Raw genomic sequence first — 10152 nt, 5'->3', positions numbered from 1 at the left:
GGGACAGTGGAAAAACATAAACGGAAATCAACGCCATAAAAGGGCAATAACCCTTAAAACATTTAACTGTGAGAAATGAGTAAATCTTCGTATAACGACGACAGCGCGGAAAATTGCGCAAAAACCCACACAGTCGACAACATCAGTCAAATCATTACGTTAAAAAAGAAGGGAAAAATAAAACACGCTTAAATAGCTGCGGGGCATTTGTTTTAGATCTAATAAAACTGTCTAGGGGACCTGCTGTGCGCTCGTAAACAATCTCCCCATCAAAATAAATATACAAATGCGCATCTTATAATATATTATTCAGCTCTATACTTACATTGCCTTCGCGCATTTCTCTTGTAGATGCCCTTGAACTTGAACGTTGGTTCAACCAGGCCGAACTACGTTTGCTCGTGTTTGTCCTCTCGTTCCCAATTTTTAAAAAAATATGAAAATGAATTTTGGTTTTTCTTTATTCATTCTTTGGCCGTCACACGACGAGTGCCATCGACCTGTTGTGCGGTTATTCCATAACAAAAACGACATCAGCCTTGGAATGTAAAATAGACAAATGGTTTTAACTGCCAAACAAGTGAGGACCTTTTTCAGCTAGACAGAAAATGGTGGTTGTGTTGTAGTACAGATTCACTGACTTGTGCAGGTGGGAAAACATGCGGGTACCTACCAGACAAGTCATCAGCGACTTTGATTATATTTCTCAAATTATACGTACATTGTCCTTTTGTGTTTTGCGTACTGGCTTTTATAATTGGGTTGAGATTGCGTCTAATTAACAGACATTCGAGAAAAAGTACACGCTAGCGGGGAAATCCTATGACATGAAAGGGATGATATTCAATATCGTACGCAGAGTTAGTCTCTTCTTGGGAATGAAGGTCTCAGCTTGTCGTTCTCATCCCGATAAGGTCAAACAAACCAGAGGGACATACCGCTCTTTTGTTTTTCAATTTTAAATAAATTTAGCTGACAAATTCGAGTAGTAAAATGTCTATACAGATTGCGACGATAAATTTTTTATTTTTATTTTTTTGTCATTAATTTCGCAACTTGGGAAATCGCGCAAGGAAAATTCAAACTGTGAGCGCTCCCGCTCCATCAAGGCTATACATAAGAAATTTCAAACTTTCGCGCGGTTGATCTTTTCTTATATAGTCTCATATATAGTCAAAAAAATTGATTTTCTGTATTCCATGTTCAGCGGCCAAGGCTGCGGCGGTCAACAAACTTTTCCTTATCGCCGAAAAATAAAATTGAGCGCGCAATTTTTGTATTTTCGAAAAAGAAACATTTATTTTTTCAAAAAAAGAGCGGTGACCTTGTCTATACTTTTTTTTAAATATTTTACGACACACATAGTCCGCAGCCTTTGCTTGGCAAAGTATTTCTCAACTGGATTCGAGCGGATTCGAGCCCAGAAAATCGATAGACTGACCCTGATTGTAAGGGCGCACCTCTTTATAGCAAAAAAAGGCCCCGATCATCTTTTTGGTTATGATTTTGACTGGAAATATGATCGCGAAAAAAGGTGGACGTGATTACATAAAAATGGGCCGTGAATGTTTTTTTTCCTTCCTAACGACGGGTCGTATAGATGTCCGTTTGTGAGCATCATTAAAAATTTAATTCGCGACAATGAATGCGAATGAATGGGAATTATTGGGTAAAGTGTTAGCCATCACTGATGTCACTGCGAACTGACGCGAATTTCAAACGAGGTGTCTGTTTTAATACGAGCGCTGGCAGTTGGAATGATAAACGACTTGGATGGCGCGATGGGTGATTTATCGGATGGAACGGTGGGTCGACAATCTGCGCACGGTGGTGACCACGTGAATGTAACACACGCCCGAATTGATGAGAATAATAGGCTGGCGAGAGAGAGAGAGAGAGCTAGGGCAGGGTCACTGGTTGATTTCAAGGGCGGGATGGAAAGAAGGAGGGAAGATAGGGTGGTGGTGGTGTAACAACAGGCATATGTGCTGTAGAGAGGTTGGTGTTGCTTCATAGAGAGAGAGAATAGCCTATGTGTGGTTGAATAAGGTAAACCGGGAAATCTAGCGACGACCACGTTCAAGACACTCCTCCTACTTCTTCTATAAAGGAGAAGTTCCTTTATAGTCGAGCTGGATGAGTAGGCCTATATAAGACGGAGATATCCGGAGAGTCTATCAGGTCTTCAGCGGTCTTCGACAAGCTACAACAGCACCTTTTTTCCTACAAAGAGAGGATCACAAGTCTCTGGTGGAAAAATCAAATCAGCTACAAGAAGATGTCGATATTTTACGTTCTCCTTTCAGTCGTGTTGATGTTGCAAGTCAGCCGTGCTTGTGATAAGTCAAACGAGGAAGAGCAACTAGCGGCCGCTAGACAACAATCCGACGAGTACTTCGCCAACGCTTATGGATTTAATTCTAACAATCCTTGGAGTTCTCCTTACTACCAGCCGAGTGCCCGTGTTCCAGGTAAAATAAGAAAAAAAAAAAACAGTTTTTTCTTCAAAACAGGTTTCAGTCTTTTAATATTTCTTATTCTTGCTGAAGATTTCAAGAAGTATTGAAGAGAGAATGCAAGAAGAGTTATTGTCATTTGCCTTGAATTGCCTATTTCATATATTAATTGTTTTCTCAGGTTACCTAAACCAATATGAAGGACGAACTCCTCTTAATCGGCAACCCAACTACAACCCATTCAAGAAATACTTCACCAGCAGTGAGTTATATTGATCGAAAATAAGATTCCCCCCCCCTTTAACCGGAGCACTAACTACGAAAATAATAATAATTAATACAATATTTTTAAAATTAGTCAAGGCGGCGATTCAGTATATACATTGAGAAAGCTATTTTGATTGTCACAAATAGGTAATGTCGATGAAGAGAATAACCAGCCAGAAAGCCGTTTTGCCCTCGGTGGATTGGGTGCCAATTTGATCAACACTGGTCTCTTCAACAACCGATTTACCCCGGCAAACACATGGAGACCCTTCTCTAATTTAGCAAATCGAATTCCCGTCTCCGTGAATCCCGATTTCAGTGGTCCATTAGCCAACTTCGACGCTTGCACATCCCCCAGCGGAGACTCCGGAATCTGTGCTCCAGGATCGGTTTGTTCCCTGTTTGGTGGTCGTCCTAGCGGTTCCTGCATCCTTGGAAAAGTCTGTTGCATCAGTAAGTACTAACCATATTTTATCGATTTTTTCTCAATAAATTAGAATTTTGATGATACATTATAATTAATTAACAGATGCGATCACGACTTGTGGTGGAACCGTCACCTTAAACAACACGTACTGGCAATCGCCGTCAACAGCTGTAAGTTCGCCTTCTACTTGCGCATTAACTATCCGGATGGACACTAAACTCGTCGAACAATTGGCGAAACCCATTTGCCAAATTCGGTAAATATAAAAATAAAGTATTCTTTCAAACATAAAATTGATAGTAGACTAAACGTGAACTTTCCCTTTATTCAAGATTGGATTTTGTCTCATTCACGATTGATCAACCATCAGCAACAACATTCGGAACTTGCACGGACACTTTCCAAGTCGGCGGATCTACTTCCGTTGTGCCAACTATTTGTGGTGACAACACTGGGCAGCACAGTAAATTAAACAAATAAAAATTGTATATTAATTGAATGGAAGAAATTTTAATGAATATTCATTATTTTACAGTGTATCTTGATGTCCCTTCGTCGGGAATTACCCCGAGCGACGTACAGCTGCTGTTCAATTTTGCAGCTGGAACAGCCACTCGCTCGTGGAACATCAAAATCGCCCTGCTTCCTTGTGGCGCGTCTTACCTCGGTAAACTAATCGATAATAGTGTTACATGAAGGCAACGTACGATTCGTATGATTATATTAGCAGGTCATACATTTTTTTTACTTGCATATTTGTTAAGCTCCCGCGGAGTGTCTCCAATACTTCACCGCTGCCACGGGAAGAGTCAAGTCGTTTAACTGGAAGGACGCTGCAGGCCCCCGTCAACTCAACAATCAAAACTACAACATTTGTTTCAGGACTGAGCTCGTTTCAGGATCGGTAATTTTCTTTTAATTTCCCCAGAGTAAAAACATTTGATTAAAATGATCTGATTTATCAAATGAGAAGAGAGCGAACCAAATGTGCGTGTCGGCTTGTACGACGACCACGGCTGGTGTTGCCTTCTTCTTAACTGGTCCCACCTTAGGATCAAACATTGCTACGACTGGTATTGCTCCTCCTGTCGCTGGTGTTGTTATCCCTGGATGCTTTTACGATTATCTTGGTTTTCCTGGAGGACAAGTTCAAGCATTTCCCTTCACTGCCTCGGATCGTTATTGTGGCAGTGCTCTGGGTCTGAGTGTTGCGGGTGGAGCTACAGTGTGCAGTATGTTTGGCATCTTCCGATTTGACGAATGTTTTATAACGTTAAATTTTATTGTAGGCAAAGTTAAACCATTTAAGATGACGTACGGAACTGATGGTTTAGAGCCGACAGTACCGGTGATTGTTGCAGTGCCTCCTAATCCCCCTGGTGTAGGTGAAGTTGCTGCGACTGCCGCAGTTCCTGTTTCTTACGTTGTTGATACAGCCAACACTGGTTTCTGCCTTGATTACCAGGAGAAATAGAGAAACAGCAATGACGTGTCTTAGTGCTAAGCCGGTGATGGATTTTATTAGAAGTTTATATCATTTCCTCGGGCACTTTAACTTGGTTGGTAAAAGTTGCGTTTTTCGTCAAACTGTTTTATTTTTCATATAATTTCCCTCGTTTCCTCTATTATCTTGATAAAGAAATTGCATAAGAAATAGAAAAAATAATTTCAAGTGAAGAGAAATTACCTGGATCGGATTATTAATCATTTCAGCCTCTGCTATTATTTTACCACGGTTGCTATTCAGTAAAAGAAGGCAGAATCACGTAAAATACACTTATTAGACATCCCACACCAATAAATAATTATAGATCCGTTAATGTACTACGTCAACTGAATATTGATTTTTTATGTTTCCTATGCTGATGCACACGAAACCAAAAGTATTCGGCAAGAATTTATCAAAAATGATTCCCTCTTAAAATCCCTGATTCTTCCGATCAAAATATTAATAAAGTTGAACGAGTTATTTGGGATATTTGAATAAACAGCATATTATACCACTTGAATCACTACTTTGCAATATTTCATCTCGTAGTTCACATTGAAAGATGGGCCTATATTTACCATCAATCTGAGTACCGGTAGAATTTTAGCTTTGCCTCTATACTCATCTATTATAGCGGCTATAATAATGGTACAATAGAGCAAGAATTGCTCAATAGATTGCTTGTGCAACACGCGGGATTTGGTCTTAGCGGTCGTATAGCTCGCGGAGTTTTGTTATTAATTACGCAATTTGTTTGAACATTGAACGTGCGTACATAAATTAAAAAGCCCAACAATATGAATCGTACTCTCGTATTCTCCTTGATTATACTTTGGATCAAAAATTGTTCTTAACACAATTCTTTTGATGTTATAAGGATCGATAGCTTTTGCTAGGTTTGCGGGTACCCAGGTATTTAAATATCGTGATTTTATTTCTGAATAGCTTTATGAGCAAGAATCAATTTGCTCTAAAGTTAATTTTTTGGAATCAATAAATGATAAAAATTAACGCTCTGACTCTTATTTTTTATTTCTGCAAAAGCAGCACAGCGGCAAGATCTTAAGTCGAAAATGAATTCCAATTTCCTATGTATATGTTTTTTTAATAGCACACATTCACTGGCACAAAGCCTTTGCTTGGCCAAGTATTTCTCAACTGGATTCGAGCCCAGAAAATCGATAGACTGACCCTGATTGTAAGGGCGCACCTCTTTATAGCAAAAAAAAGGCCCCGATCATCTTTTTGGTTATGATTTTTACGAAAATACGATCGCGAAAAAAGGCGGATGTGATTCCATAAAAATGGGCAGTGAATGTTTAACTTTTCTTCCTAACGACGGGTCGTATAGATGTCCGTTTGTGAGCATCATTAAAAATTTAATTCGCGACAATGAATGAGGAAATTATTGGGTAAAGTGTTGGCCATCACTGATGTCACTGCGCATTGGCGCGAATTTCAAACGAGGTGTCTGTTATAGCGCTGGAATAGTCACGTGAAATGATAAACGACTTAAATGGTGCGATGGGTGATTTATTGGATGGAACGGTGGGTCGACAATCTGTGCACGGTGGTGACCGCGTGAATGTAACACACGCCCGAATTGATGAGAATAGGCCATGTTCGGGAGTGAGAGAGAGAGATGGAGGGCAGGGTCAGCGGTTGATTTCAAGGGCGGGATGGAAAGAAGGAGGGAAGATAGGGTGGTGGTGGTGTAACAACAGGCATATGTGCTGTAGAGAGGTTGGGGCTGGAAATTTAGCGACGACCCATGGTGATTGGTTCAAGACACTCCTCCTACTTCTACAAAGGAGAATAGAGAAGTTCCTTTTGGATACACGGTGAGTCGGTGGAGTATAAAAGACGGAGAGATCCGGAGAGTCTATCAGTTCTTCAGCGGTCTTCGACAAGCTACAACAGCACCTTCTTCCTACAAAGAGAGGATCATACAAGTCTCTGGTGGAAAAACAGCTATAAAGAAGATGTCGATATTTTACGTTCTCCTTTCAGTCGTGTTGATGTTGCAAGTCAGCCGTGCTTGTGATGGAAATAACGAGGAAGAGCAACTAGCGGCCGCCAGACAACAATCGGATGAGTATTTCGCCAACGCTTATGGATTTAATTCCAACAATCCGTGGGGATCTCCTTACTACCAACCAAGCGCCCGTGTTCCAGGTAAATAAGAAAAAGCGCGGACAGGTTTTGTTTGTCTTGTATGTTTAGAATTAAAAAAACAATAAAAAAAAAACACATTTCTAAGAATTAAGTTTTGAAATGTCAATACGACTTATACATATTGTATTTGCCTATTTCAATTACTATTTGTTTCTTTAGGGTACGCAAGCGCATATGCTGAAGGACGAGCCCCTATAAATAGACAACCCAGTTACAACCCATTCAAAAAATACTTCACCAGCAGTGAGTAGCTCAATTATTAATTTTTTTAAAGATTGGATTCCTTGTGTAAACAATAACTAAGAATTTTGACATACATCTTTCGGAGATTAAATGAAATTTATTTTAAAAAAATATATTTTTTTTAAATAAGACAAAGGAATAATTAGTAAACGTTAAAAATGTTAGGCTACATTAATCAACATTAATTTTCATTTCCCCAATCAGGCAATGTTGATGAAGAGATCAACCAGCAGGCAGAAGGCCGTTTTGCCCTCGGTGGTCTGGGTGCCAATTTGATCAACACGGGTCTATTCAACAACCGTTTCACCCCGGCAAACACTTGGAGGCCCTTCTCTAATTTAGCGAACAGAATTCCCGTTTCAGTGAATCCTGACTTTAGTGGTCCACTAACCAACTTCGATGCCTGCACATCCCCCAGTGGTGATGCCGGAATCTGTGCTCCAGGATCTGTCTGTTCCTTGTTTGGTGGACGTCCTAGTGGTTCCTGTGTTCTTGGGAAAGTCTGTTGCATTAGTGAGTATCAAATTTGAATTTTTTAACACAAATTGAATGTTGAGTTACAGTTAAGAATTGCAATTAACCATAACTCGTAGATGCGATTACGACATGTGGCGGAACGGTAACGTTAAACAACACTTACTGGCAGTCACCGTCAACGGCCGTCAGTGTTCCCTCCACCTGTGCGTTGACTGTTCGCATGGACACCAAACTTGTGGAACAATTAGCCAAACCCATTTGTCAAATTCGGTAACCAAAAAAGAAATTATTAGCGGAATTCGAAATCATTAACTGTGCTATTCCTTTTTAGTTTGGATTTCGTTTCTTTCACTACTCTACAGCCAACCGTTGGAACTTGCTCGGATACTTTTATGGTGGGTGGTACCACTACAGTGGCACCAATAATTTGTGGAGACAATAGCGGACAACACAGTAAGCTAAAACAAAACACAAGAGAGTTGAAATGACAAAGTTTGATCATTTGTACTAAAAATATAATAATTTAATACTATTTAGTGTACCTTGATATTCCATCATCGGGCATCACCCCAACTGATGTCCAGTTGATGTTCAATTTTCCAACTGGAATAGCCACTCGTTCATGGAACATCAAAATTGCGATGCTACCCTGTGGCGCCTCCTATCTCGGTAAAACCTAAATTCTTCCTAATAGAATGTTCCGTCAGCTTTTTATTATTGGGCAATAATGCAAAATAATAAACATGCATTAATGTTTCCTTTTAGCTCCAAAGGATTGTCTCCAATATTTCACCTCCGCTACAGGCAGAGTAAAGTCGTTTAATTGGCAAGACATCGCCAGCACAACCACCCGTCAACTCAACAATCAAAAATACAACATTTGCTTCCGGACGGAACTTGTGTCTTCTCAGGTATTTGTCACTAGTTATTTTTTGTGCAAGCACAATTAATTCTTGTATTTCTTTCTGTGAATCTGGGTGCAGAGAGCTACCCAGATGTGCGTTTCAACTTGCCAAGTGACAAATGGCGACGCCTTCTCTATAACAACTGTCCCACCTGGTGGAGCTGATGTGGTTGCTCCCCCCGGAACCGCAGACTCTATAGCCGCAGCTGCCTTTGCCGCAACACTTTCTGCTGTCGGTACATTATTTGCTGATGTTGCAACAGTTGGTCCACCTGTCGTACCTGCACAAAGAAAAGCTGTCTGCCTCTACGATTTCCTTCTCATCGCCGGTGGTAGAGACGTCAACGGAATTGAGGCAGACCGTTATTGTGGAAATGCACTTAATCCAGCTCCATTAGCCGTTCCTGCGGGAGCGGCCGTTCCTAATATCAGCCCACTCCTAGCAGCCGCAGTACCTGGTGGTTTAGCCACCAGTGTCCAAGTCTGCAGTAAGTTATGCCGTGTTACGCCTTATTGATTTTCACAAGACCTACATTAAATTAAATTAATTTATTATCATAGCTCCCATCAAACCCTTCCGTATGACCTTCCAAACCGACGGAACCGAAGCGGCCATTACAGCTATTAATGCGCCAACGGTTCCCGTTTTGGCGGCGGCTGATAATGCAAACACTGGATTCTGCCTTGACTACCAAGAGAAATAGAACGACCAGCAGAAATCAGATGAATAGCTTCAGCGATTGATGATTCGATAGCAATCACCTCAATTCTTTTGGTGGTGGACGTTTTTTCAATACATTTTTTTCTTGGGTCTCCGATGCTTTTGTTGCGGTCGGTATAAGATTTTTAGTTTCGCTTTATTTGTTAGGCTACTGTACTGTCACACACTCCCACTCGAAATCAAACTGATTCGTTTAAGGTAATCTTGAATGAAAATTTTGAAAAATTATTCTTTGTCTTTTCCGTCCCAACCAGCATGAAATAGTTTTCTGACGTGCACTATAGGCCTACTGATTAAATAAACAATGTATACTCTTGAACTTGAATCTCTACTGCATTTTTAAACAAGCTATCCACCAGGTTTAAATCCGGAAAAAAAACTTTAAAAAATAAATACAGTACCTATATACAATTATGTATAGATCGAATAAGTATGGAACGCCAAAGGGTAAAAAAATTAACTGCTCCAAAGTTAGCATTAATTTAGTGCTCTCCAAAAATAAGTGCTAAAAAATGTAGTGCTCTGTAGCATCCGGAGCCCATTTTCCAATAAACTCATTCCTATATTAGTGTTTTGTCATTCGTCGGACTTCAATCCAACTATTTTTAGTTCATGCGTCAAAAAATATTTTTCGGCAACATTGCCACGAAAAAAAAATCTATTTCCCTAATATTGTTTAAGCGGTTTAAGTATATAGGCGGTGCCTTATTACTCTAAGCATTCGATTGAAAGTGAATATGTTTTATGTAAATACCTTGGGTCCTTAGCTATACTGTTTCAGTTGACTGAACATTCTGTAAGCAACTGCAGTTAGCAATTAGCACAGCAACTGAATCCCCCCCCCCCAAACAAAAATGAACAGAATTCAGAAAAAGCAGTCAGGAATTACAATCGCTTATAAACGACAATATAAGAAAAGTGTCGTTGTAAATAGGCCTATAGTAACTTCACCAAAAGTAGAATTTGCAGCAACGAATTATATTATAGTCGGGT

The 10152-nt window shown here is 40.1% G+C and overlaps 2 protein-coding genes across 4 annotated transcripts in view; both read left to right on the top strand.

The window, feature by feature from the left end:
• Positions 1-10152, top strand: part of LOC124316246 — a 686332-nt gene that overhangs the window by 634751 nt on the left and 41429 nt on the right. The gene's annotated exons all lie outside the window — the stretch shown is intronic.
• On the top strand, positions 2160-9478 carry LOC124316223. 3 transcript variants are annotated; one of them, XM_046782033.1, is made up of 9 exons: positions 2160-2471; positions 6974-7057; positions 7262-7570; positions 7651-7804; positions 7866-7987; positions 8072-8203; positions 8300-8445; positions 8518-8926; positions 9000-9478. In XM_046782033.1, the coding sequence occupies exons 1-9, from the start codon at positions 2279-2281 to the stop codon at positions 9140-9142; spliced, it is 1692 nt and encodes a 563-aa protein (XP_046637989.1). In that variant the 5' UTR covers positions 2160-2278; the 3' UTR covers positions 9143-9478. The 3 variants fall into 3 exon arrangements, with proteins under 3 accessions (XP_046637989.1, XP_046637991.1, XP_046637988.1); XM_046782035.1 differs by lacking the exons at positions 6974-7057; positions 7262-7570; positions 7651-7804; ... (3 more) ...; positions 8518-8926; positions 9000-9478 and adding exons at positions 2638-2718; positions 2871-3176; positions 3253-3406; ... (3 more) ...; positions 4124-4382; positions 4440-5159 and having other exon boundaries at positions 2164-2471; XM_046782032.1 differs by lacking the exon at positions 2160-2471 and adding an exon at positions 6511-6814.

This window comes from Daphnia pulicaria, chromosome 12 (genome assembly GCF_021234035.1).
Source record: "Daphnia pulicaria isolate SC F1-1A chromosome 12, SC_F0-13Bv2, whole genome shotgun sequence".
In the NCBI taxonomy this organism is placed as follows: Eukaryota; Metazoa; Arthropoda; class Branchiopoda; order Diplostraca; family Daphniidae; genus Daphnia; species Daphnia pulicaria.
The sequence above is the reverse complement of the archived record's forward strand: the minus strand, read 5'-3'. Positions and strand labels throughout refer to the sequence as shown.

Excerpts from the sequence above, each read along its gene's own strand:
- LOC124316223 (XM_046782033.1), top strand. The coding sequence starts at position 2,279 with ATGTCGATATTTTACGTTCTCCTTTCAGTCGTGTTGATGTTGCAAGTC. Across the intron at positions 7,571-7,650 it reads TGGGAAAGTCTGTTGCATTA|ATGCGATTACGACATGTGGC; the intron begins GTGAGTATCAAA and ends CATAACTCGTAG. Across the intron at positions 7,805-7,865 it reads AAACCCATTTGTCAAATTCG|TTTGGATTTCGTTTCTTTCA; the intron begins GTAACCAAAAAA and ends ATTCCTTTTTAG.